Below are 25,854 nucleotides of genomic sequence, written 5' to 3' on the forward strand. Positions count from 1 at the left end.
TCTCAATGATAGATGAGTCGCAACTGCTGTTGAATCTTAATATGTGCTGGGGTCATTATGAACTACATATTATCAACATCATATGAAACAAATCGACTGGAATCGTGACCGAAGGGCATAGCCAGCCAGATAAACAGTCGTTGCAATCAAGCCTATCCGACGTCAAGGTCAATTGATCCGCTGCCTCCGCCACGTCAGAAAGACCACGTAGAACTTCTCCTCCGTCGCCGGATCAAAGTCCTCGTTCTTCTTCGGCGCACCCTGCTCAGCAGTAAGAGTGTCTCCCTCGCCTTCCTGGTGCTGGCTCGCAGCCGCAGCGGTCTTGAACTCCTTCTCCGCATCGAACGGCACCAGCCTCGGAGGCGGCTTGACCGCAGCATCGCCCGCAGCACCACCTCCCTCCTGCTGCCTATTCCTGCCCGCAGCCCCCATGACCACATTCCGCAAGATCTCCTCCTTGGCCCCGATCCACGTATACGCCCGCCGCGACCCTTCCTCCGCCACCAGAAACACCTTCTCCCCGTTTTCCTCATCCTCCACCACCACCGGAAACCGCCAGTCCCGCGCCATCTGCACAATCGCATCCAGCTGGTCCCTCTTCCGCATCACCGTCTCAAACTCAATCACCAACTCCTCCAGACTGGGCAGCAGCTTGAACTGATTCCCCCACACCCTGCCCTCTTCCCAAGCCGTCAACGGCCGCCGCGGAAGAACCCCCATCTCATCCGCCCTCGTCCTCCCCGGCCGGAACGGATCGATCCCCAGCGGCTCGTTATCCTCCCAGAACCACCAGTCCGTATGCCTGAGCGTGATGGTCATCCTCTTGGGGGCCAGGGCCCCGACATCCGAGGTCTCGTCGGGGTCCAGCCCCAGCCTCGGCGGCGGCGGCGGCGGCGGCGGTGGACCGGCGCGTCGTTTGCTCTCCCGGCCTTCCACCTCATTTTCCTGACTCATACCGCCGTTCTCACTGCCGTCACCGGCAGAATGCGTCTCCCGCGCCTCCTCCAGCTTCCGCTTCCCCTTGCGCATCTGCGCCTGCCAGGCCTCATTCTCCCGGACCGACGTCCACACCTGCGCCCACGAGTCCTCGAGGAAGAACTGCTGCGTGAAGAAGTGCAGCTCCTGCACGGCGCCGCGCTGCTTGGGGGTCATGCGCGCGAAGTAGTCGGCCGGGGAGGCGGCGTGGCGGACGTGCGGCGGCGGGCGGTGGCACCAGAAGGTGTGGCGGTTGATGGCCGGCGGGAGGAGCGAGGCCTCGCCGTAGATCTGCTGGCAGGTTTGCAGGAGGGAGGTCGAGATCCGCTTCGGGGCCTTGAAGCCCGGGCGGTAGTAGAGGGCTTGCTGGGCGTAGGTGGCTGCAGTATCGGAGGGGGTTTCTGAGGAGGAGGACGACTCGAGGGTGTAGTAGTAGATCTTGTTGCGGATCTCGGCGGGGATGTGCGTGAATAGTGGGCAGGCGGATTGGTTGACGGCGGGGAGGGATGGGGTCAGGTCTTGGGGGATCCGGTAGGAGGAGGGCGAGATGCGGCGCGGGGGCATGGGGCCGCAGCGGGGGTTGCCGCGGCGGCGGCGCGGGCGGCGTTGGGCCGGGGGGAGGGTGTTCATTGTTCTGTTCTGTGCTGTTATTTTCTAGGAACAGCTAGGGGCATTTGCAGCTAGTGACTCGGGTGGTTGGAGTGTGCGGATGAAGAATTTATGAGAAGTGCTGGAAGAAGATGGATGTTGGATGCTTCCAGTCGGGGTCTAAATAACCCCGCAAATCAACTAGGATGGTTGCTTAGTTCCAGGTTGCCATCGGACGGGGGGTTTCTGCCTGGTGGACGGGGCACAGAAGGCTTGCGGCGGATGAGTCATGTCATTCGAAATGTCGCCATTTTATAATTCTCTCGTTAGTTGGAGCGTACTGACAGGGACTAAGGATAGTATAGAGTGACGATTGTCTCGTTCCTGGGCTGTCAATGATGCATTGGAGATAGCATGTCTACTGTACATCCTTGCCTTGATCAGACATGACGGCGAGGGGAGGCGATAAGATAACGATTGCACAGCCGTTCTTTCGCACGCACTTCTGGACTGGTGGGTCCATTGACGGATCCATTGGCAGAGCCCTGTTTAATGGACTGGTTACTTACGGGAGCATTGAACAAACGAGCTGCAGGTAAAAGAGAGCTGAGTCTTAAAGACCAGCGTTAGACCAGCAGAGGGGATTCTGGAGTTTGGGAAATGCAGACGAGCAGACATGCACACTTTCGAATGCATTTCTAAAATGAGTCTCCTAGCTGACTCGACAAAAGGAGAAGCTAGAATTGAGTTGAGTTTGATTGAGCTTGAAGAAACGATGGCACAAGAGTAGCTGTTTGATTAAAGTAGAAGGGGTACAAAGGGAGTCGGGCATCATAGCGAAGGTGGAACGCTTTGCACTGTGCACTATAAAGCTATGGCGGGGTGGAGTGCGGTGTCATTCAGGCTATCTCAGCCATTTCCCCGGGTATTATAGTATAGCTACCTTTCAACTGGATTGTAAGCAAGACAATCTCAATTCGTGCCTCTGATGAAACACTTCTGACAAAAAACCAATCCCATTTGTACATACTGTGTAAACTCTCGTGCCAGCCTCGGTAGGGACTGATGGCGTCATCGGCCCGAGTGGAGCGCCAGCTGGACGGCACCGACCGACCACCAACTACCGACTACGTAACACGCCTATTTAATGTATCATTGGTGCCTGTCGATGCAGCTGGAACCTAAATTCTGACAACCTCTTGGCAGATAAGCCTTGCCTATTTGCAGGTGTGACGCTGTGATCTGGTCGACACGCACACCATGTTCTTCCTAACCTACCTCTACTACAAGCTCCTCGCCGTCTTTTTCCGGCGATATTTCGCCCGCAAACTCCCCCACGCCAGCCCTGATGAAGTCCTTCAAATCCAGTCGCGCGATGCCGGGCGCACGATCAAAGTCCACTTGTATCGCAACACATCGTCTACCACCTCCACCTCCACACCCACACCGGTGTTGGTGAACTTCCATGGCAGCGGCTTCATCTTCCCGCGTCACGGCGCGGACGACCCCTTCTGTCGGCAGATGAGTCGCGAGACCGACCGGACCGTTCTCGATGTCCAGTACCGCCTCGCGCCCGAGCACCCCTTCCCCGCGGCGCTGAATGACGCGGAGGATGTGGTGCGGTGGGTGCTCAGCCAACCGGACAGATTTGACCTCAGCCGCGTGTCCCTCTCCGGGTTCAGCGCCGGCGGGAACTTCGCGCTGGCGGCGTCGGCGACTCTCTTCCCCCCGGAGACCTTCCACTCCGTGATCGCGGTCTACCCGGTCGTGGACATCCATACTAACCCCGGCCGGAAGGTGCCGCCTGATACGTCCGGGAAGGCGATTCCGCTCTTCATGTCGAACTTCTTCGACGCATGTTACACGCACGGGGCGTTCGATACCAGGGATCCCCGCATCTCACCGCTCTATGCGAGCCCGGACCGCTTTCCTGGTCGCGTGATGATCGTGACGGCGGCGTGTGATAGCCTGGCGGTCGAGGCGGAGACCCTCGCCCAGAACATCGCCAAGGAGCCCGGCAAAGAGCGCGAGGTGGTGCAAGTGCGTATGCAAGCTTGCGAGCACGGCTTTGATAAGCGGGCGTTGCCGGGCTCCGTCCAGTGGGATGCTCGCGAGAAGACATACGCAATGGCTGGGGCGATGCTATCGCGTTAGTGACGGGCGGGAAAAGGTAGCTAGCTATATCAGAAAATCACAGTCCGCGTAGCAGATTGTTCATGATAAGTATCAAAAAGAATTACTCTCATAAAACGATATTATTAATGGGGTGATATCCTGATGATTGTATCGCACATATGGGGTCATGCAGGTCAGGATGCGGATGCGGATGCGGGAACCACTGATGCGGTGAACTCCTGGGAATGGGGAATGATGGTTGAGCCAGACTAAGACATCGTGCCATCCCCTCCTGCCTAGAAAAGCGCTAAGCGGAGCTCAAGAAGCTCTCTAGAAGCCGTTAACCTGGGACGATCATGACACTATGTCTTCTCCCCCTGTCAGAGTCTAGTACACTCCTGGATAGTGTTCCCCAACGTCTATGACAAGTCCAGGGCAACGAGATGAAGAGATCTGGAGCAGTGGAACCCGGGTTGGTCAGGTGGTGTGCAGAAGAGGGGAATTCTGAAGCGGCGGTGCCTGACTGTTGACTCCATCGGCCATGGGTCTGAAACCACGGTTCTGGGTAGCGTGCCCTGACCTGCCCTATGCCCTATTCCGTTGCCCGATCCGGGCGGCTGTTACTTCCGACCATGGGCGAATTACGGGTGTGCCTTTCATCGGTGTCAAACAACAATCCTCCTTCAGTCTGGCAGCCAGGGCACAGGGCACAGTCCACAGTCAGTAAGACTAAGCACATACTCCGTAGGTAAGGTTCAGTCAATTCCCGATCTCCCGACTTGCGGTGACAGCATCCTGACGGCTTTTCCTTTCCCCGGAATCACTTCCCTTCCTAGCACTGTCACTACATCACTACATCACTACATCACTACAGACGATCATGCTTCAAAGATGGATCCTGATTTTATTTTTCTCCTTTTTCTTTGACTTTGAATGCACGCAGGGACGCACGGTCTGATCACGGCCAGCTTACCCACTAGGTACTGATTGACTGGCCTATGGATGGACCGGAGGAATCAGGAATCATTCGGTCAGGCGGGTCGTGGGTCGCAATCATAACAATAATGAATGAATAATATGGAACCCATGAATGACCGAAACCAAAGGACTGACCTACTCAGTGCCTATCTACCAGACTACCACCAACTAAGTTAACTTAACGGATACTTGAGGCCCAAATCAGGTTCCAGTCGCTTGCTTGTCCTGGCTTCCAAGTCCCTCCCTGGTGGTGCTGCTCGCACAGTTGGCCCGCAGTAGCAGGAGTAATCTGCTCTCTCATTAGGCCACGCCTAGTTGGTACTTGGTACTAGGTACTTGGTAGTCTCCTCACTCAGTCCCTCCAGGCTCAGTCCACGGTCTTCCTGTTCCTGTTCCTGTTCCTGTTGTTCTCCTATTCTGCCAGCCGCTGTTCCTTGAGTCCCTCTCCCTCTCCTCTCCTCTCTCTTTCCCAGTGTCCAGTGTCTTGCCTGGAGACCTATTTGCCCCTCCCCGCAAGTCGGATGCTGCTCTTGGGCGCCTCCATCTCGTCCACCGTGCTTCTAGTACTGTGGACGAGTGTCTTAGCGTCTGGCGACTCGTGTCCCTGAAACTTCCGTCCGTCCCCCTTATTGTCTCTTATCGTCATTGTTTAATTTTTCTATATATCATTTTTCTACCCCTCACCACCACCACTTCTCTTCCTTCACCTGTTGCCGTGCCTCTCCGCAACTTCGCTTCGCCCACACGCCCACACATACAAGCTCCATGGGTGACTGTGAACAGAGCTCGTCTGCAATTGCATCATGGAGCACCCTAATTACGCAGAGATCGATGAATCTCACTACCGCCGGGAGGTTCTCCAACTGCCGTCTGAGGAAGCCGAAACGGCGCAGGAGCAACAGCTGATCGATGAGGCCCGCCAGCTGGGTCTGAACGTCCCAGAGGTCGAGCTGGTCGCATCGTTGACCGCATCCATCGCCTCTGGGATGGTGGATCTCTCCTCGTCCTCGCCTATTATCTCGTCCACCAGATCCTCCACCGACCGCAACTCCGCATACGATATCACCCCGTCCCACCAAACCACCGCCATCGATCTCCTCGGTTCGTCTCTCTCCGAATTCACTGTCTCCTCCGAACCCATCCACAATGGTAGTGCTCGCTCGATCGCCTCACTGTCCACCCGACCGACCTCTTATAGCTCATGTGAGGGGAGACTGATCCCGCGGATAGATACGAATTTGGCCGCGGGGGCGCCGCCGAGCAACCGCCATTCGATGATCAGCGTGATCCCGAGCGACAAGAAGGAAAGACGGAAATCGACCCTGAAGTCGGCGATGGAGAAGATCCATTTCCGCAAGAAGCGGTCGCCGTCGGCCGTGCTCCTGCCTCCGGCGGCGCAAATCGCTATCGCCAAGGGCGGTAAGGGGATCGAGCAAGTGCTGGTGGAATCCAAGTCATCGGATTCGCAGGAAGCCCGATCATCCGGCGAAGGAAGCGGAGTGCTGCGGATCGAGATACCCGCGTTCGATCATGAGTCCCTACAGCGGAGTCAGAACGACGAGCAACTGCGTCTCATGCGCGAGCGTCAAGTGATGGAGCTGAATCGACACAATCTCTTCCAGGATGCGTTCACGATGCGTCTTCGCCAAACTCAGCAGTCCATTGTTGCCGAACGACTTGCGGCGAACAAGGATCTTGAGGCGCAGAAACGCGAAAAGGTACGCCCTCGTCCCACCTAAAGAAAACCCATCATGCTAACCGCTGTGAAGAACATCAACGACGCCGCTCGTATGGAAGAACGTCAGCTGACGATAGAGATGGACCAGATGCGGGAGTTCGAACGGGCGAAGATGAATTCGCGGACCCGCATCAAACACATGGAGGGGTATTTCAATAATTCCAGCCCTCCGCCGTCGCCAGGAGGGGCAGGGTCCGGGCCGGAGACCACCCCCGCCCGCAAATTCACCGCGCAACACAAGGCCCAGCTGGCGCAGGAGTACCACGACCACAATTCGATGGATCAGTTACACGAGGCCAAAATCAAAGTGCTCCGCGACCGACAGGAACTGCGGCTGCAGGAGGCGATCGCCCGCATGGAAAGAGAACTGGACGAGCTGATCGACCAACACGCCTTGGAGTTTGCGCAAATGCAACAAGCCCATCAACAGGAAGAGATGGCGGCCGTCCAGGCGTTCGATGCAAAGAAGGCCCGGTTGATACACCGATGGAACCTGGAAGAGGCCATTCTGCGAACCAAACTGGGGACGCAACACGGGAAGGTGTACGGACCGTTGCCCCCCTTATCCTTCAGCGACCCGAACTATGAGACGCGCGATTCGGCCATCTGTGTGGCGGAGCAGACCGGAGCTGCCAGCGCCTGATGAGGAGGTGCACCCGGACGAAGAGAAGGGGACAGGTGCTTTGATTATGATGTGATGTCTACGTGATACCCTTTCCTTTATTTCCCCCGATTCTCGGATCTCCTCATGCATATATGCAGTCCCCTTAATGTGTCATATTCGGCTTTGGATGCCGACCCTATATCTTGTAATTAATATTCCCGCCCTTTTTGACATGGTGTTCTGCTGAGTCGACTTGCTGCCGGCTTCATACATACATACTCATAGCGGATATACCTCACCCTCATGTGCGTGCATAGCGCTGATTTTGGATATCCTGGGCTCCTGTCTTCAGTGTGATAGATCCACCAGACCGCGTTTGCCTGGTTTATGACAGAATAATAGATTTTAATTGAAATACGATACAGCCTGAACTTGGGTAGGTATAAGAAAAGGACTCGCTAGTAGGCACAGCACATAGAACCACACAACACGAAGAAGCCATCAGCATCACGCTTCCGACGCCGTCTGCGACGCACCATCCTCCACCGAGGCCGCAGCAGACACCTTCGACTCAGCCGCGGATTTCCTCAACCGATCCAGCAACGTCTCCAACCTCCCATTGCCGCCCGTCATAACCGCCTCCATCAACTTATCCCGCCCATTGTCCCCCATCACGACCGCCCGCTCCACCAACCCCGCATTGGAGATCTTGAACCGCCCGACCCGGCCGTCCTCCCACTCGACGCGCACATAGACCGCCTCCAGCGCGGTGGCCCCCAACGCGACGATGCCCAGCGCATTCTTCGCGATCTTGGTTTCTTGAATCGGGTCTTCCGCCAGCACATCCCGCTCCCAGACGCCGTTCTCCTCGTCGGAATCGGCTCCCCGGCGAACCACCCCCAGCCGCTCCCGCAGATACCGGACCCCGTCACAGCGCACATGCCACACGACCAACTGCCGCCTGACCTCGCGCAGGAATCCCCTCAGATTCTGCTTGCGTGGTTGGTGCTTCCACGGCTTGCGCGGCGCTGCCTCTTCTTTTTCGTGTTGCTGTTCGCCTTCCCCTTCCCCCTCCTCTCCCACGGCATCAGCAGCCTTGGCCCGCGGCAGATACACCCGCTCCAACGCCCCCAGATCCACCACCGCCGGCACCGTATGCCGATGCACGCACAGCACCCTATTCCCCCTGCCCCTCGCACCCGTCTGCTGCTGCTGCTGCTGCTGCTGCCGCTCCGCCTCATTATTCGGGGTGTGTAGCCCCACCCGCCGCAACAGAATATAATACGGCTTCACGTACGACCCGTCCCGGGCGCAGATGTCAATCCGCACTCCCAGCAAATTCTTAGCCGCGGAGGGGCCAGGCGCCGGATCGGTGAAGGGGAAGGCGGTGGTGGAGAAGGCGATGCGGTGGTGGTTGAGGTCGGCGTGGCGGGCGGAGGTGTGCAGGAGCGGGGAGAGGTCGGGCCATTTCGGGGGGGTTCCGGCGATGGTTGCGGTGGTCTGGGAGGGGTGGGATTTGGCGAGGCGTTGGAGGGGCCGCGAGGTGAGGAGGCTGTTGGTTAGGATGCGGCGGCGGTGGTGGAGGGCTTTCACTGTTGAGGGGAGGGTTAGTTTGGGGGTTTTTTTTGGCGGGAGGGGAAAGGGGACGGACGTTGGGCGCGGATGGTGGAGATTTCGGAATCGAGGGATTCGGTTTCTTCTTCCGTGTTTGGGGAGGGGGTGGACATTTTTGAGGTTGTTGGTGTAGTGTGGTGGAGGTTGAGATTGAGGGAGGGTGGTGGGTGATGATGCAGTTGGTGATCGATCAATGTATGCAGTGTTTGTTGATGAAGTGGAATGTCACGTGAAGATCTGTTATCGGCAGATCCACCGGGTTCAAAGTTGGGTCGCGGCGTAACTTTCAATGATTCAATAAATAACCCAAAGAAGGGCTTAATAAACGCCGATTGTTCTGCGGGAGACGTGGCCAGAGACGTTTTTTGTTCGTTCTACGTGGACTACACCAGAAAACTGATATAACATCTTGTTGGCACTCCCACTAGTCACTCCCACCATATCTTGTCTTGTTATCTGCATCTGCATCACTAGAGCCGATCACTCAAAGTCAGCATCAATCAATCAATCAATCTTCACGTAAATCCTTCGTCAAGAAAAAAGTCTCTCCCTCCCCTCCCCACCCAATCATCGGCCCGCCCAATCCACATCCACTTCAACCCAGCCAAGCCAAACAAGGGGAGTTCCCATTGAGGCCAGCTTGCCTTTGCCCCCAAGCCTCCAAGACATCTGGAACCTGCACCGCACGCTTCTCTCTCCTTCCCAGCTCCACTACGTCGAATGGATGCATCATTCCAACCCCGACGACCCAGTTCCAGTCCCTCCTTTATCTTCTGCTTCTGCTTCTCCTTCTCCTTCCCTTAGTCCTTCCCTTCATGTCCCTCCTGCGGACCCTTCCTCTCCATTTCGTTCGGATCGACCGCGGCTTGCCTCAGAGGTGGAACTTCAGAATCTAGCATGCAGCACTGCCAACCGTGGACCTTATAACAATAAACTAGACCCTCGTTACACAGACCACTCCTCCTCCTCCGATCATCCCGGGGATCCCGCTTTTCTTTTCTCCTCCTCCGGCCACAACGAGTCAGACACGGACTCTCACGACGCTCACGACGAACCTCTCCTTTCCCACCTCGCCTCCCGCCGTGGCCGTGCCCAGATGAAGCGTAAAGGCCGCACGGTCACCAAACGTCGCTCGAAGCCCTCGCTGACCATATCGACGGGCCAGAACGGCTACGCGAGTGAAAGCATGGATTCCTCCATCGAGATGCGCAAGAGGGAAACCTCCATTGAGTCTTCTGCTGGCCGGGCCAACCGTCTCATGGCGCGTCCCAGCTTCAGCCTCGACCACGATCCCCCCATGACCCCGCAAACCCCCGCCATGACGAACACCTCGTTTGCCAACCTGCCGGCCAGCGACCGGAGAAATTTCATGTTGTTGTGTGTGCTCTACTTCCTCCAGGGAATCCCCATGGGCCTGGCGACGGGGTCGGTGCCCTTCCTGCTCAAGCCCTACCTCTCGTACGGCCAGATCGGCATCTTCTCGCTCGCCTCCTACCCCTACTCGCTCAAACTGCTGTGGAGTCCGATCGTGGATGCAATCTGGAGCCGCCGCTTCGGGCGCCGGAAGAGCTGGATCACACCGGTGCAGGTCATTGCGGGGCTGGCCATGATCTACCTGGGCGGGCGCATCGACGAGATGATGGAGGCGGCGGGCGCCAACGGCGGCGCGGGCGTGTGGAAGTTCACCTACTGGTGGTTCCTGCTGGTGTTCTTCTGCGCCACGCAGGACATCGCGGTGGACGGCTGGGCCATCACGCTCATGTCGCCGCCCAACATCTCCTACGCGTCGACGGCGCAGACGGTCGGCCTGACCGCGGGCCACTTTCTGTCGTACACGGTGTTCCTGGCCTTCAACTCCGAGGACTTCGCCAACCGCTGGTTCCGCAGCGTCCCGGCCTCCGGGGGTCTGCTGTCGCTGGGCACGTACCTGGTCTTCTGGGGGTGGGCCTACATCGTGGTGACCACGCTGTTGGCGCTGATGAAGAAGGAGGACCGCACGCACGAGCGCGACAGCATCAGCGATGTCTATCGGAGCATGTGGAGCGTGCTGAAGCTCAAGAACATCCACACGATTATCTTGGTGCACCTGATCGCCAAGATCGGCTTCCAGGCCAACGACGGCGTGACCAGCCTGAAGCTGTTAGATAAAGGCTTCGGCCAGGACAACATGGCGCTGGTCGTGCTGATCGACTTTCCTTTTGAGATCGGGCTGGGCTACTATGCAGGCAAGTGGTCGACCGAGTACACGCCGATGCGTCTGTGGTGCTGGGCGTTTATGGGCCGGCTAGCCGCGGCCGTGCTGGCGCAGGTGACGGTGTGGATCTTCCCGGCGGGCGCCGCCGTGCCGTTCTGGTATCTGTTGACGGTGATCGGCGAGCACATCTTCTCGACGTTTATGAACACGGTCATGTTTGTGGCGGTGTCAGCCTTCCACGCGCGCATCGCCGACCCGAGCATCGGGGGCACCTACATGACGATGTTGGCGACGTAAGTTTTTCCCACCCCTGTCTACATAGCTCAAGCTAATTTTCCGGCAGGGTGTCGAATCTGGGCGGGACGTTCCCGCGGTACTTTATCCTCAAGCTGGTGGACATGTTCACGGAGGCGACCTGTGTGCCGCCGACGGTGCCGCCGAGCGCCGAGGCGCTCAAGGGCGAGCTGGTCACACAGGCCTTCTCGTGTGCGCTGGAGCCCGACCGCAACCGGTGTGTGCACGGGGGCGGCACCTGCAACGTGATCCACGACGGCTACTACACGACGAATATTCTGTGCGTGGTGATCGGGGTGGTGACGTTTGTGTTCTTCATCAAGCCGGCGGTGCTGAAGCTGCAGGGCCTGCCTCTGCGGGCATGGCGATTAGGGCCGGGGCGGCAGTAGGGAGGTGGGGGGTTGTGTAGCTAGGAAGATGAGATATGTATTAATAGAATCAGGGTTGCGTTCAAGGTTGTCGGTGACTCCATCCGTCCGTCCACCAGTCAGTACCAGGGGTGGAGGGTTGACAGGGTTGCTGGTGTGAAACGGGATGTGATTCGCAGTGTATGGTCGGAGACCTGCATTAGTGGGCCTTGTCTCCGCCGACCTGAAATTGCGCCTGCGTGTTCGTTCAACGTTATAAAGATGGGGGACCCTGACGATCACCCGCCTCCTCACTTGTTTCTGAAAACCTGAAAACCTGCATCTGTCTGCTGCATCTGGCTGAGGAACCCTCCCGCATCTGTTATATCATCCTCACCCCCCCCCGGGTCACAATGCACATCTCATCCACTCTTACGTTGACCGCAACGACAGTCCTCTGTCTCCTGTCATCGAGTCTCGCTATCCCCTCGTCGACGTATTCCAGAATTGATACCCGGGATATCCTCCGGCCGAGAAACGTGCGTCTGCTTCCTCACCCCTACCCCTTACCTTCTAGACAATCCACTACTCCACACCATAACCCCAATAATAGCCACCAGTATATCGAAACTCACCCCATGCTAATGGACCATCAGTGGGACCTCCGCCTCTTCAGCCCCGGCTGCGACCCCAACACGACCTCATTCGACCTCTCGCTGTGGCACCGGCAGGGCGTGTCCGCCACGGACGGGTGCGCCGCGCTGGACGCGGGCCTGAACGCCAGCGCCGTGGACTCGTTCTCGTGGAAGAGCCCCAGCTCGAGCAGCCCGTACGACCTGTGTCTGTATGGGGCGGGGTGCGAGGGCGGGGCGGGGGACGGCGATGTACAAGTGATTCGGAGCGGGTGGGCGGTTTGCGTCCAGTATACGGGGTGGCGGGGGTGGGGGGTTGTGGCGCATGGGGGGGAGTGCTAGATCCTGTGCCGGTACACGGGAGTGTAGCTGTAGCTGTGGGGTGTTGTTGTGTAGGGGATCGTATCTGATGCAGTGCATGTATGCATACTTGGTTTGAACACGGGCTCGGGCTAAGCTATATCGACTTTCCTCCGTAGTGTCCAGTACTGTACAGTACACTACTACTACTATTACTACTACTACTACTACTACTACTACTACAGACTGTCCTCCCCACGGAGACCCCTTCCCCCCCCCCCCTTACAAACCAATATATCAACCCCACCCCAGCTAATCGTACCGCTCCAATCGCCGCACCGCATCCTCAAGCAACATCCTCGCATACCCCCGATGCAACCGGCCCACCCACCGCGGCACGACCTTCTGTCGCTCGCCCTCCGCCGCCACAATCTCATAGTCGTGCGCCGACCCGAACCGCACATCCACCACCCATTCCCCTTGCCCTTGCCCTTCCCCATTCCCCTTCGAATTGACAAAATAAACCTCCGAAACCCCCCACTCATGCCGCCCCCCACTCATCAACCGACACGGATACCCCCAGTGAGCGAGGGACTCAAAGAACCTCCGCGCCCCGTCCGGCACCTGCCAACTGGCCAGCAGACCCCCGGGGTGTTCGGGGGTCCGCTCGACGGTGAAGCCGCCGTTGATGAGTTGGCGTTTGTGCCCGGCTCTACCTTCGAGGTTGTTGGGGTTGTTGGTCGTCGCAGCGGTGGTGGCAGGGTGGGGGGTCGTGTCAGCGTCAGCGTTACTGTTGTTTTGATTGTCGCCGTCCGCCGCCACCGGCCCAAACCCCCCGGCCGAGAGCCCGACATCCCCCGGGTGGAACGTCCCCTGCGTACACAGGCCGATGAGCTTCGCTTCGGTCTGGAGGATCGGGCTGGTGAGGAAGAGGTGGGCCCAGGCTTTTTGGAGGGTTGCTGGCGATACGTTTGGGGGTGTGGTGTTGTCGGCTGCGGGATTCTCTGTGATGGCGGCGGAGGCAGTGATGGCCGCCTCCGCGCGCAACAGTGCCCGGACCGGGACGCGGGCCTGGTAGATGTCGATTTCGGCGCAGCGTTGGGTCGAGGGGTTGGTGGGGGTGGTCAGGGCCGCGGTGCTGCCTTGCGATGGGGGGATGGCGGGGTATTTGTGTTCGAGATCGGTGAGGGTGCGGTGGGTGGTGTAGGTGAGGAGGGCCGGGGGCGTGAGGAGGTAGAGGAGGCGGGTGCGGGGGGGCATGGTCTTTGGTTGGGTTGGGGATGCTGTACCATGAGGTACAGTACAGTACAGTCAGGAGGAGGAGGTGTGGTCATGCTTCACGGTGTACTGCCTGTCTGTAGCTCATATAAGAAAGCCCAGGCGCACGGAGATTACTGCGCTCCGAAACACCGTATGACTTTGTTGCCGGGCAGGGTTCGGGATCGGGTTCGGCGAGTTTGGGCCTATAGTAGCTGGGCTGGGCTTGCAGTGGATGATCACCAGTACGGAATACCTGGAATAGAAATAGTATCCATATCCAGGCCTAATGAGATTCTATCCAGTACTCAACCACAGTACGAAGTTGCAGTATATACCCTACAAACACTACACTACAAAGCACAAAGCAATCTACGGAGTACAGTACAGTAATCGTATTCGATCATATCAGATCCGAGTCCGCCTAACCTTACCACCTTTAATTAACGCACGCCCGCCTTAACGCCACGCCACTAACCCCGAAGCGACTCCACCCGTCATCTCCGCCCGTCTAACAATTTCCCCGCTCGAACTTTTTTTCCATCCCGAACGCCTCCCCTCCTCTCCCCTCACCATCCCTACCGTACCTACAAACACCTTACACTACACACCCTACCAACAAAACCATACACCCAACCCCAACCCTCATCTCACTAGAACAACAACAACAACAATCACCCAAAATGCAAAACTCCCTCGACGACATCTTCGGCTCCTCCCCACCGCACGCCCACGACCACCCCCCCTCAACCACCACCACCACCACCACCACCACCACCACTGCACCGCAGAACGAACCCTCCGACCTCCCCTCCCTCCGCCGCCAACACGTCACCGCCGGCTACCGCGACGGCCTCGCCGCCTCGAAATCCACGCAGGTCCAATCCGGCTTCGACGCGGGCTTCCCCGTGGGCGCGCAGCTCGGCATGCGCGTCGGCACGATCCTGGGCATCCTCGAGGGCGCGATCCGCGGGCTGGAGGCGCCGTCGCGGAAGGGTGTGCGCAAGGTTGGTGCTGGTGGATCTGCTACTACCAAGAAGGGGGCTGGGGCTCCCGGGAGGGATGTTGCCGCGATGGGGATTGGGTTTGAGGATTTTGACTCGGGTGCGGTTGGTGAGGGGGGTGGGGGTGCAACTACAACGGGGTTGGGGTCATCAGCTGCGGCTGCTGCTGCACCAACACCGGAGGAAACGCCCCGCGAGAAGAAACGCGCGGAACTGCTGGGGCTGTATCGTCGTGCGGTCCGGGAGTTGGATATCCGGAAGGTGTTTGAGGGGGTAGGGGGTTCTGCGGATGAACTTGCGGGTGATGGGGGCGAGCTTGCCGAGGGGATTGGGAAACAGCAAGAAATGCCGGAGACGAGATTGGCCCGCCAGGCGGAGGCGGTGGTTGCGGCGTGGGAACGCAGGGTGCAGGTGGCGCTGTGGGAGGAGAATATGGAGGCGCTGGAGTTGAAGGAGGTGGTGGGTTGATTTCGATTGCTCGTGTTGCTCTTGTTGCTCTTGGGGTGGGGCTGGTTGGAGGGCGATCCTTTTCTTCTTCCTGCGTGGGGGTGGTGTTGGGAACAGAAGGGGTCAAAGGCCGTTGTGGTTTGCGACGGCGACAGGCGCGACAGATATGCCCTCCCCTACCTACCGTATCGGACGGACGGATGGATTTCGAGCTGAGCTGCTGGAGTTGCTAACGCCGATCCCACCTTTCAAGGACTTCCGTCTCAACCGCGGCATCTTGCAGGACCAGTCCGTCAGTACGTGCATGAGACATGCAGACCGGCACAACGCGAGACATCCCGACACGGGAGCGGTGCGCGCTGGAGGAGCCCGACAGGAGACAAGGGCGGTGCTGCTGTGCTGACCTGCGCTGCAAGGTGGTGGAGGTGGTGTCTACACGACTGACCTGACTGGCCCACCGTCCATTCATCCTGATACTGGAATATACCTGGAGGCTCACCCGGTATCCGCGATCTAAGGGACAGATACATATGCCTCTCCCTATGCAGAACCGCATACGCAGGGTTTAAACTGGACAGCTCAAGTGGGTGATCACTGCACACTCAGAGATAGACCAGACTAGCTAGACTAGACTAGACATCCAGACCACACACTCCATCGGGCCCAAACTTACTGCTACAATCACATCCAAAGCAACCCTTACTTCGTCCATCTCCCACTTCATCACTTAGATCACTTCGTCCGGTTTCACGGACCCCGCGGCCTCCACAGGGATATCCCTGCGGTGAAGTCCTATCCTGCCCTGTCTCCAGCAGATCTACGCCATCACTACAACCAGGGATCGTGCCTTGGTCCAGACGCCATCAATCCTCCACCCTTATCCCGGCGTTGGATCCTGAAATTCCCAATCCCCTTCGTTGCACCGTCGCACTGCACAAAAGAAAAATCAGGTCGGAGTTACCCCACACATTCCAGGGAAGGAAAATTCAATTCAGGTATGTAAGCAAGCCCATCGGCTTGTTTGTTTTGATTTACACTAGTATGGCAATGGCAACACAAGGCATGCTTGACACCCCGAACAAAAAATGATGGCCCGCAATTACTGGCTTTTGTGGACACTGAGACACTAGGAAATTGTGGAAGACCATGAGTCAGGTCAAGAGTCAAGGAGTGGTAGGCGTAGAGACACCCAGGAGAGATGTGTTGAGTGAATGTGGGTGAGAGAACTCAAGAACATACGAAAGGAAACGTCCAAGCTTCGACTTGGTGGGAAAGACCGTAAGCAGAGAAGGCTGCAAGCAGAGACAAGAATTGAGGGCCACGCTAAGTCCTCGCACCGGTTCGTGCCTCATCAATTGTGATAGATCATCATCACAGCACACGTGCATTGCATCATTAGAGACGGCTGATACATGTTTCCATCCTCAGCGCATGCGTCTCGTTATATCATGGGGTGACATGGAGAAGCCATCGAGATCATCCATCCAGTCATAAACCGCCCCAGACTGTACATCTGAGGCTCATCAGGTAGCATCATAAGACATTAAGTTGGATCAAGAAAACAAAACGCTCAAAGTCGTCGAGACGACTGGTTGTGAATGCGTTTCGAGAAGCCTATTCAGCGCCAATCGAAACTTGTCCGCGCGCAAAGTCAACCACACCGAGAAGCACCCTCACATGGGTCGGCGGGGTCGCGGGGGAGGAAGATCGCCATGACAGCCCAGGACGCGCAACGACTCCCAAACCCGTTTATAGAGCGGGGGCCGCGCGAGGGTGAGGCTTTGGTGAATCGCTCTGTCAGATCGGTCCTCCCGGCAGAAAGTACACAGCTTTTCAGCCTCAGTCAGACCCTTGGGCGATGAGTCAGATCGCTGCCGCCGTCGCGACTTGGCTTGCATCGCAGCGGCCGTCGTGCGGTCCATGTCAACGTTGACAGCCCCATTGCTGTTCCGTCGCGATCGCGGTTGAACAAGCGACGTCGTGGAGGGCGCGACCAGTCTTAGGGTCTGCTGCGCAGTGGGCCGCAAGATGTCTTTGGACCGTGACCGAATGAGATCTCGCATAGGCGACGGGCATAGCAGCTCCGGAGGTAGATCGGGCGTGGAAGGGAATCTTTCTAATCCCTGTGGGTGTTGACTTGGGGCTTGGGTATTGTTGAGCTTCGGGGCCGACTTTGCGACGCGAAGATGCACTCTGCTTCGGACCTTCTTCAAAGTGTCCATGGGCTTGCGAGACAAGGACCTCGGATCGACCGACTCGCTATCCGAGTCGGACTCCCATACCGACTGCTCGTGCTGGCAAATCATCCCCGCCGGTGAGGTTGCTGGCCGCCTCGCCATCGGGTGACGCTCAACGGATGGTGACGCTGGACCTGGGCTCGGCACCGGGCTCGGACGGTCATTCCCAGAAATGAACATAGCCTGGTCAAAATGCGATACGTGCGGCTCTTTGGTCACAGGGTTGTACCAGCAAGGTGGAGATATCATGGACGGGGCGATTGGGGGACGCATAGCCGGCGGTGGCCCTTTCTTACCGGGCTTGCTGGTTCGATTGCGGACGCCGTTGGGCAGGGAGGGCAATGGCTTCCCACGGGTTGATGCGGGATCGTGACTACTTACTCTCTGCATGACCAGGGTGTCTGTGGATGCGTTGGATGGCCCGGCGAGCGTCTTCAACGATCGCGTCGGTGTTGAAGGCTCCGTTGTCAGCGTTGTCTGAGATAGGTTGGCAGGGGTAGATGAAGCCGGGTATACTTGGCGCCTAGGGCTGGGAGGTGCTTGTTGGTTGAGCAAAGACTGATATTCTGACCCCGAAGTTATGGTCTCCCGGTTCGTGAGAGCGGAATAGTTGGAAGAGAATGAACTGCTGGGTGTCAAATCCGGCGTCGCATCGGTCTGTACCGAGCTAAAAGACGATTGATCGTAGCTTGGGAACTTTCCTCCCCAGGGCTGTTTGGCAGTGATCTCGCGGAGGCTCAATTGATGCTCTAGCTCAACTACCGACAGAGTGGATCGGTTGACGTTGGATCGTAACCTCGTGGTGTCTCCACGCGATGAGATTGCGAAAGGACCGCCTTTGTTGTTGTGTAAAGACGCCAGCATCAAGTACTGACTGGCTTCGTCACTATGTCTGACATCGCGACTGTGCGGCCGCCCAGGGCCCCAAGGGCCACCCTCTGCCAGAGTGTGCTCGAGATAGAAGGGATCTGGGTTCGACTCGTCAACAATCCCCGGACCTCGAACAGGATAGAATGATGAAGCCCGCTTCTTGGCCGGGATGGCGTCGGGGTAAAGTGTGGTTTGCGATATCTTGCGGCTATTGTAGGAGGCGTTCACTTCGCCGTGCATGCGAGAGTATCCGTTAGCCATGGGCTATGGTTCTGTGGTAAAGCGAGAGATTGGTCGTGGTCATTCAGGCGTGCAAGTAGCTCATCAGAGGCATGAGACACAGACGTGGTTGATTCGTAGTACAATTGAAAGGAGAGACATCAACTAAACGAAGGAATATATTGTGACAGTGAAATCAAGAATGGCCAGGACCAAGGGGAGAATATGTTTATACATATCTCGCCAAAAATAACAACATCGCCTTGGCCCACCTAGGGCATATCCAACCATTGCAACGGTGGCTAGGCCGGGGGGGAGCTCGACGCATGCCAATGCTCAGAGGTGTAAACAAAAGCTCCAACGTCCGTGGGGACAGACTCCAATGACCTATCAGACCTTACATCTTCCTGTCCTTCGGTAGGGATGAAGATGTGCAGCAAGGCAGGTCGCCCCTCGACGAAGGAGCAAGGGAGGCTCGGAATCTCGATCCGCAACTTAGTTGACGCGGGGTCTCATCACGAACTCCAGGATTAACCCAAGTATAATTCTTTTGGGGCCATTCCCGTTAAGCTTCCTTGTTGTGCACGTACCCCCGAAAGAGGAAGGACATCAACACCTTTCGCGGTTGGTTTTCGTATCCCTGAGGGCCCTGAGGGCGCCAACCACCACGTCGATTTCTCCCGCACCGCGCGTAGTGATGCTATGACATTGAATAAACGGATTGTGAAGGACTGGCTCGGACTTTTTGGTTTGTGTGCGAACGAGGCTTGGGCCGATCCACAAGTAGCTACAAGGTTTGTGGACTCCAGGTATGGTAGTCGACGAGAACACACGGAAATTGCAGACCTCTACCCACAGGACGAATTGAGGCACAGAAGATCTAGAAGTCTTCCCTGTGCAAAGCTTGAGGGGCAGGTAGAGGATAAGCAAATGTGAGAGATCAGGCCCATCCGGGGCGCTGGGACACAGGCCACTCGCTAACTTAGTTCCGCAGTGATACGTCGATCCTGCCGTTGATCCTTCTCCCCTTGATCGTGTTTTCAGTCGTCCCTTTGCAACATCCCTCAAAATCCCTTGTCAAGCCTCGTCTACTACTTCATTCAGTTCATCGATAGCCCGATTGCAATGGATCGGATCAAGTTTTGAAATCTGGGTCTTTCGTCATAAAACTTCCGTAGCTTGCCAGACCCTGTCGAAGCCTCAGTAACTGGTTACCATAGTTCGGAGAAAATTGTAGATCAGTTTCCGTCTATCCCGCATTCCAGATTATCATACCGGGTTGCCATGATACCGGGGGCTTGCATTAGGGTCCCAGGAGCTGGAGTCAGATCTGCTTCGAAATCTGTCTGCCTGCCTTCCAACGCCATCCCTATTGTGGTCTGGCTATAAGAAGAAACAGATCCTTCTTTCACTTAATCTCCGACAGGCTGGCCCGTTGGCCTAGGAGCATCTCTTTGGAGTCCTTGCTGGTCAACCATCGCCCAGACCAAAGGCTGGAGAGGAGGTTTATCCCTGCTCGAACGATTCTCTGTCGCAAATCATCACTCGCTTGCAGACAATCGTAAGATAGGAAACAGTTCTCAATGACAATTCTGCGCTTATCCTATATGCAGGTCGTAAATGTTAGACTTTAACCATTGCCTATGTTCCTTGATTTGAGCGTAGTGGAGGTCGTCTGGTGGCAACAAGCCCACATGTGCATCTTGTGGTGTCTTTCCGAAAATATATATCGACGACAGCAGTACCCTTTCTAACTACTGCTGGCAGCCGTCTCAGTGAATCGCAGGTTTGTCCAAGATTATCGTTACAAAGATAGCAGCAGGTTCAATTTCGTGGCGCTTGTTTATGTCAAGAGCACTCTCCATGTTAGTTTGTCCCAGATATATTAAGGACATCAGAACAGAAAGAATGAAAGATTCGAGATACCTCAATCTTGCCTACTGGTCAACTCTCGGTCCGTCGGAGACGCAACGCATTGTAGGCCCACATTCCGGACCTGCGTATCAGGCTATCGTCTTATTTCACCTTATGCATGCTTTGATGCAAATCTACCTCTGAGGGGACCTGCGTGAGACATGAAGCGCGGCCGTAGTCGGCATACAGAGTACGGCTAGCATAAGATCGCCGCCCTGAGTGTCACCTACGCTCATGGGCCGATGCATATACTAGAGTATTGGTGTCGATTGTTGCTCGGAGAGATGTGACATGTAATTCCCTGGGGTTTCTTCACGGGCAGTTTCTGCACGACGTTTCGGGCACCACAGCTGTCACCCTTTGCCGACGTCTAGATTCGTACCTTGGTGATAAGACCTCAGTGAAGAGTGATCGGACCAAGTTGTTCTCGTAGCCGTCTTGTGAGCTGCACTTGGTCTGGGACCTTGACACAAGCGTCGCTCCAACTCCCCACTCTCTTTGAATCATCAATTACTTCCTCGCTCCCACCAAATTGGGTGGCAAATTGAACAGGAGACAATGTGAGCAAAGCAGTTTTATGTGTGAGACCGGCTGCAAGGCAGTTCGATAGGTCTGAAACCGGGACGGATGGAAAAGCTTTCCTCAAAGTCAATTGGGAGCCGAGCCGAAAGGCCCTTGCATCTTACTCGTCTGTCGCAGAAGGCTTGGAGATGGTTGTAAGCTGACCAGGTAGCTGGTTCCCTTCAGCTTCCGAACGTCCACTAAGAACCAACTGAGACCCGACCGGCAAGAATTGTGACTACAAACACAGGGTCCAACTCTTGCGACTGAATCTTCCCAGGACGACGAACTAAATGGACCAGGGGTGTCGTTTGCTGAGTCTTATTGGTAGCACCTGAACCCGAGGGTGGTAAGGTAGTGATAGATCTCCAAAGGTCCAGATCGAATTTCTCCGGATTGATCAACGGCTTCTCGTGCGACCATAAAAGAGGACTAGTTAATAGTCTAAGGTACCGTCATCAGCAAGTCCAGGTCTGTGCTCCGCTAATGGAGCCGATGTGGAGTCGAGGAGCAAGAGCCCGGAAACCAGAAACTGCTGAACTGTCGACAAATCGCTTTCGCTTGCGTGAAGTTATCGTGATTGGTGATGGATCAACACTTGATGATGAGGCTGTTGTTAGTCGACATGAACATTGACTTCATCTAAACAGTCATGACTCGACAGAATGGGCAGAGAAGGAGTTGACAGGCGGCGAGCTGATGATGACGGGTCGGGACCGAATCCCCATCCAGGCATCGCCAGCACATCAGCCTCGGATTGGGCCATTGCAAGGGCAGAGCTTGGCTAGCGCGGGTTTCTATATATACTTAATTCCCGGGCGGTTTGTCGTGATGATGCAATAGCTCTTATCGATGTAAATGATGATGATTGTTTGTCTGATTCACGTGTAGGAGGAAAGATCTGACAGAGATTGTCGAGATCCAACACTGATCTAAAGGCGATCAATCCGCGATCAGCAGAAGGAACGGCACTCAAATACCAAGTACTGTACACTCGGGCAGACTTATGAAATCAATCACCTTGGGTAGTCAGACTGCTAGTTGTCCGACGAGTCGCAGTCGGCCTTAATTGAGCTGTGTGCAACCTGTGAAGGCGGGGGGGGGGGGGTTGTTGTTGGAAGGCAAGGAAGACAAGTTCGAATGTGTGTGTCTGTGTGTGTCTGTGTGTGTCTGTGTGTGTCTGTGTCTGGGATTCTGATCTGGTCCTTGCGCTGCGCAGAAGACAATCAACGTCATCTTTTCTTGTCTGTTCTTGATCGCGTATAACAGCAATCAAGTGGTGACAAGGATAGTAGTCAGAGTTGGTGAATCCATAACCATCAACCATCGATTTGCGATCGGGTAGATTTACTCAATTGTTTGGTACGTTCCTTCCTACGGAGTACCTGTTCTTTAGGGAGTACCTGTTCTTTGGTACAGTCTTTGGTACCATCTTTGGTACCGGCTAAAACCCCCGTTTCACCTTCCCTTCTTTCCCAAGCAAGCTCTTGCCCAATTCTTCCTATTCTTCCTGTTCAAATTTCTTCTTTCTTTACTTTCCACTTGCTTGTTGTGTTCAGTCTTCACACTCCCTTAATCCAGACCGCTTCATAGCTTAGGCTCCCTTTCTCCCCTTTTTGTAAGGAGGCAATTGGGCTGTCTTGCTCTACTTCATGCCGGCCACGGGCCTCTGAAGTAGTGCTCGTTGCGGTCTGGCAGGGCGCTTTTTCAGGAACAGGTGAGCTCAACTGCAGCTTCCGATTCCTCCCCAGCCATCGCATTTCCCGCAACGACCCTAAACCCCTTCTCATTCGACCAGCCACTGTCAATTTCAGTCGCGTGGCTCGCTCTGAAATGTTCTCCTCTTCCTCTTTGCTGTTCCTCCCCGTGTTTCAATCCCCCGAAGATACCCACATTCCACTTGTCTCCTACTTACTGACCTACCATTGCCTGCCTGTTCAGTGGCCGGTGTATCGTGCGTGTGCTGGACAAGAAGCGGAGTCGTGCCAAAATTGTGCAGCTCCCCTGACACGTTACCAAGCCCACTTCACGATCGCAAGCCTCCTGTTCCTGGAGCCCCATTGAAAGGGAATTGAAGTCCCAGCCCTCACGTTGTCGTCGCATCCGCATCCGCCTCGCTCACATACCACTGCGGCAGTGTCTTATCCTTATCGCGGCACGTTTGACGAGACCTACGAAGTTTACGATCCACATACGTTGACGACTCTTTCACCGCAACGCCAGCAGCAGGCTGCTCCCCGACCCTTACCTGAACCTACCTTTGACCCAGACCTACGGCCGTTGAGTGCTTTGGGAAGTACTCGATCGTTGCGGAGAACGTCTCGTCATTTTCAGCGCCCACAATCGGTCGATGTGTCCGGACGTCCTTTTGAAGTAGAGCAAACAATTCCTGTCTTGGTGCAGTCAATCTCGGACCACGGCAACGGTATTGCGGCATTACGTCCCGCGCTTTCGGAAGTGCATACGGATCACGACGAAGAGGCTGACTCGGCACCGGAAGATCATCCTGAACGGGCGGACACCTCGTACTGGCCTCGCAGGTCTACACGAGTTTCCCCGCGCACAGCATCTGCGATCCTCTGGACGCTGGAAGAAGCGATTCGCAAACCATTCCCCTTCACAACAGATTGGGAAGAAGTGAATGCGCCCATGTCTGACGCAGCAGGTACAACCGGCTTCAGCGCCAATGGCCGCACCCAGAATGGATCGTCTCGAGCCGCCCAGGGCCCGGTTCCTGTCAACCCACACCCGCCAAGTGGTGTGCGGACTCCAACGGACATCATGAGACAGCGCCGGGATCGCGAGGCTCGCAAGAAGGCAGAACAGGAAGCTAGGGATCGGGAGCAGGAGCAAAGCAAGGCTCAAGGGCAAGCGCAGCCTTATGCTGCTGGCGTTGCCGGTGACAGAGGCTCACAACGGCGAGCGACGCAAAGGGCTCCCACAGGGCCGGAGGCGCAAGACTTACGCACCACCACTATTCCAGAACGGTCGACTAGCAATGCTCGACGACCAGACCCTCTGTCTCCCACCCAGGCAGCAGGCACCGGTGCGGGACATGGTCATGCAAGGCCGACGACATCGGCAGGACAATTCAATCCAGCTCAGCAGTCCCAAATCCCGCCTCAGAGCTCTGCAGGGCTTTCCAAACCGCAAGCCCAAGCCCCAGCGTCTAATCAACCAAGCACGGGATCCCAACCTCAACAGCAATCTCGTCGAGTGCCTTTCCCGCATGCCTTCGAGCGTTGGGAGACTCTATCTTCTCACTGGGAAGGATTGACAGGCTACTGGATTCGCAAGCTGGAACAGAACAACGAAGCACTCGAGCGAGATCCTCTTAACCAGCAGATGGCTCGTCAAGTCACTGACCTTTCTGCGGCTGGTGCAAATTTGTTTCACGCCGTTGTGGAGCTGCAGCGATTGCGCGCATCGTCTGAGCGGAAATTTCAGCGCTGGTTCTTCGATACCCGCACGGAACAAGAACGCGCGAAAGAGTTGCAAGCAGATCTCGAGCGGCAGATCCGAACTGAACGACAGGCCCGCGCGGACGCTCTTGCTTCATTGCAGAAGGCTGAAAGCGACAAGTCGCGTGCGGAAGAATTGCTCAAAGAGATGCGTCGTGAGTTGCAAATCTCGAAAGAAGAGGCTCGTCGCGCCTGGGAAGAACTTGGTCGGCGCGAGCAGGAGGAGCGCGAGAGGACCAACTCCCTCCGTAACGGCGAGCCCACATTGGTAGGAGGAGTGCAAGTGGTGCCCATGGTTACTGGAGCCTCGCATCGTCAGGCATCGACCACCCGTCCCCAAACTCGCGAGAGCCCCTATGCAACCGGTGGGGCCACTAGTGGGGAGGGAGCGCCAAAGAGCACGGTGGACACCGAAGGCCAATACTATGGCGAGACTGCTGCATCGCCCACCGGCACGGATTCTTTTGTCGAAGGACCGCCACCGGCTTCCTCGTCTGCAGAAACTCAGAGGCAGTATCCTGCGCACTATTACGAGCAAGAGCCTGCCTACCCTGCTCGACCCACATCAGAAAATGACGATCGATCATATGGTCCTAGTGTAGCCAGCAGTGAACCAGGCGAAGACGAATTTGGGGCCAGCTATCGCCGTAATCCACAAGGGCCAATTATTTATCCTCCGACAATGTCCGAAGGAAGCGACGAGTATGAACATGGCTCACTAGATGAAACAGGATACCCCCCCAGCTCGCTGCCTGCCTCGTCCGGGTCTATTTATGGTGGCTACAACCAAGCTGTCGACTACAGTGGCTCGGGCTGGGGCGTCGGCTCTGGGTGGGAATCAATGACTCCCCGGCATCGCCATCCCACTCGCCTAAGCGATGTCATTGAAGAAGAAGAGCCGCGCACCACGCCTAGTCGTGCCAGTATGGCTAGCCGAAGTGTACAGTGAGATGGAAAGCTTTACCGTACATACCGCTTGAGGGCCAACTTCGGCCCAAGCTCGTCTTGCATTTTGTTACGTCTCCTTCAGTCGTGTTTATTTTTTGTTTCTCCTACGACAATACCTCCTTGCTCCGCTTTCGTTGTGTCTCCTTCAATCACATTCCATGTGTCATATTCGACCCGCGTATTCCTTTTGACCCAGACCTGAGATCCAGCGAGAGTTGCTTGCATGGGACACATTCTCTCCATGGATATCCAGTCTTTGCTTGCGAGGAAAGCACGCGGTGTAATTAATGTAATGCTACCCAAGTTCATGATTCCATCTTGTTTGCAGAGAAACATTCGCAAAGTGTAACACGAGCCTGGTCTTCAGGAGGTGAGAGGGTCCTTGATCTTAGGTGTAACTGTGTCTGTGAACCGAGAGAAGGTGGATACGACACTCGTAGGATTGGATTACAGCCTGTGCTGGCGGATTCTCTCACAGTCGGTCTCAGGCAGCTCACGAACATCGGCGATGATCTCGTCCGTGGACAGGGTAGACTTGATGGTGAAGAACGCTTCAG

General features: G+C 56.2%; 10 protein-coding genes across 10 annotated transcripts; 6 read left to right on the forward strand and 4 right to left on the reverse strand.

Annotated features, from left to right (window-relative positions):
• Positions 1-6: 6 nt before the first annotated feature.
• BO86DRAFT_386848 (uncharacterized protein) lies at positions 7-1,695 on the reverse strand. Its single transcript, XM_025671437.1, has one exon. The coding sequence runs from the start codon at positions 1,603-1,605 to the stop codon at positions 169-171; it is 1,437 nt and encodes a 478-aa protein (XP_025530662.1). The 5' UTR covers positions 1,606-1,695; the 3' UTR covers positions 7-168.
• Positions 1,696-2,755: 1,060 nt separating this feature from the next.
• BO86DRAFT_386850 (putative esterase/lipase) lies at positions 2,756-3,915 on the forward strand. Its single transcript, XM_025671438.1, has one exon. The coding sequence runs from the start codon at positions 2,824-2,826 to the stop codon at positions 3,715-3,717; it is 894 nt and encodes a 297-aa protein (XP_025530663.1). The 5' UTR covers positions 2,756-2,823; the 3' UTR covers positions 3,718-3,915.
• Positions 3,916-5,048: 1,133 nt separating this feature from the next.
• BO86DRAFT_230674 (uncharacterized protein) lies at positions 5,049-7,353 on the forward strand. The gene is made up of 2 exons (XM_025667004.1): positions 5,049-6,374; positions 6,426-7,353. The coding sequence occupies exons 1-2, from the start codon at positions 5,460-5,462 to the stop codon at positions 7,035-7,037; spliced, it is 1,527 nt and encodes a 508-aa protein (XP_025530664.1). The 5' UTR covers positions 5,049-5,459; the 3' UTR covers positions 7,038-7,353.
• Positions 7,354-7,387: 34 nt separating this feature from the next.
• BO86DRAFT_386852 (uncharacterized protein) lies at positions 7,388-8,927 on the reverse strand. The gene is made up of 2 exons (XM_025671439.1): positions 8,650-8,927; positions 7,388-8,590 (listed from the first exon to the last, which is right to left on the reverse strand). Exons 1-2 carry the CDS (start codon positions 8,723-8,725, stop codon positions 7,506-7,508), a joined length of 1,161 nt encoding a protein of 386 aa, XP_025530665.1. The 5' UTR covers positions 8,726-8,927; the 3' UTR covers positions 7,388-7,505.
• A 781-nt stretch (positions 8,928-9,708) lies between these two features.
• Positions 9,709-11,489, forward strand: BO86DRAFT_397016 (SD08430p; the record flags this gene model as incomplete). Its single annotated transcript, XM_025673456.1, has 2 exons — positions 9,709-11,099; positions 11,150-11,489. The coding sequence occupies 2 exons, from the start codon at positions 9,709-9,711 to the stop codon at positions 11,487-11,489; spliced, it is 1,731 nt and encodes a 576-aa protein (XP_025530666.1).
• On the forward strand, positions 11,483-12,479 carry BO86DRAFT_230670 (uncharacterized protein). Its single transcript, XM_025667003.1, has 2 exons — positions 11,483-11,986; positions 12,104-12,479. Exons 1-2 carry the CDS (start codon positions 11,861-11,863, stop codon positions 12,419-12,421), a joined length of 444 nt encoding a protein of 147 aa, XP_025530667.1. The 5' UTR covers positions 11,483-11,860; the 3' UTR covers positions 12,422-12,479.
• A 260-nt stretch (positions 12,480-12,739) lies between these two features.
• BO86DRAFT_278329 (uncharacterized protein) lies at positions 12,740-13,585 on the reverse strand (the record flags this gene model as incomplete). Its single annotated transcript, XM_025667293.1, has 2 exons — positions 12,740-13,089; positions 13,171-13,585. Coding segments are annotated over 2 exons (765 nt in total), but the record flags the coding sequence as incomplete, so codon positions are not given.
• Positions 13,586-13,952: 367 nt separating this feature from the next.
• On the forward strand, positions 13,953-15,108 carry BO86DRAFT_356471 (Yae1 family protein; the record flags this gene model as incomplete). Its single annotated transcript, XM_025669668.1, has 2 exons — positions 13,953-14,700; positions 14,824-15,108. The coding sequence occupies exons 1-2, from the start codon at positions 14,320-14,322 to the stop codon at positions 15,106-15,108; spliced, it is 666 nt and encodes a 221-aa protein (XP_025530669.1). The 5' UTR covers positions 13,953-14,319.
• A 1,181-nt stretch (positions 15,109-16,289) lies between these two features.
• On the reverse strand, positions 16,290-18,455 carry BO86DRAFT_333039 (uncharacterized protein; the record flags this gene model as incomplete). Its single annotated transcript, XM_025668800.1, has 1 exon — positions 16,290-18,455. One exon carries the CDS (start codon positions 18,453-18,455, stop codon positions 16,761-16,763), a length of 1,695 nt encoding a protein of 564 aa, XP_025530670.1. The 3' UTR covers positions 16,290-16,760.
• Positions 18,456-23,021: 4,566 nt separating this feature from the next.
• Positions 23,022-25,298, forward strand: BO86DRAFT_306613 (uncharacterized protein; the record flags this gene model as incomplete). Its single annotated transcript, XM_025667705.1, has 1 exon — positions 23,022-25,298. A coding segment is annotated over one exon (2,277 nt), but the record flags the coding sequence as incomplete, so codon positions are not given.
• Between the last annotated feature and the right edge of the window lie 556 nt (positions 25,299-25,854).

Source organism: Aspergillus japonicus (genome assembly GCF_003184785.1).
Source record: "Aspergillus japonicus CBS 114.51 unplaced genomic scaffold BO86scaffold_8, whole genome shotgun sequence".
Lineage (NCBI taxonomy): Eukaryota > Fungi > Ascomycota > Eurotiomycetes > Eurotiales > Aspergillaceae > Aspergillus > Aspergillus japonicus.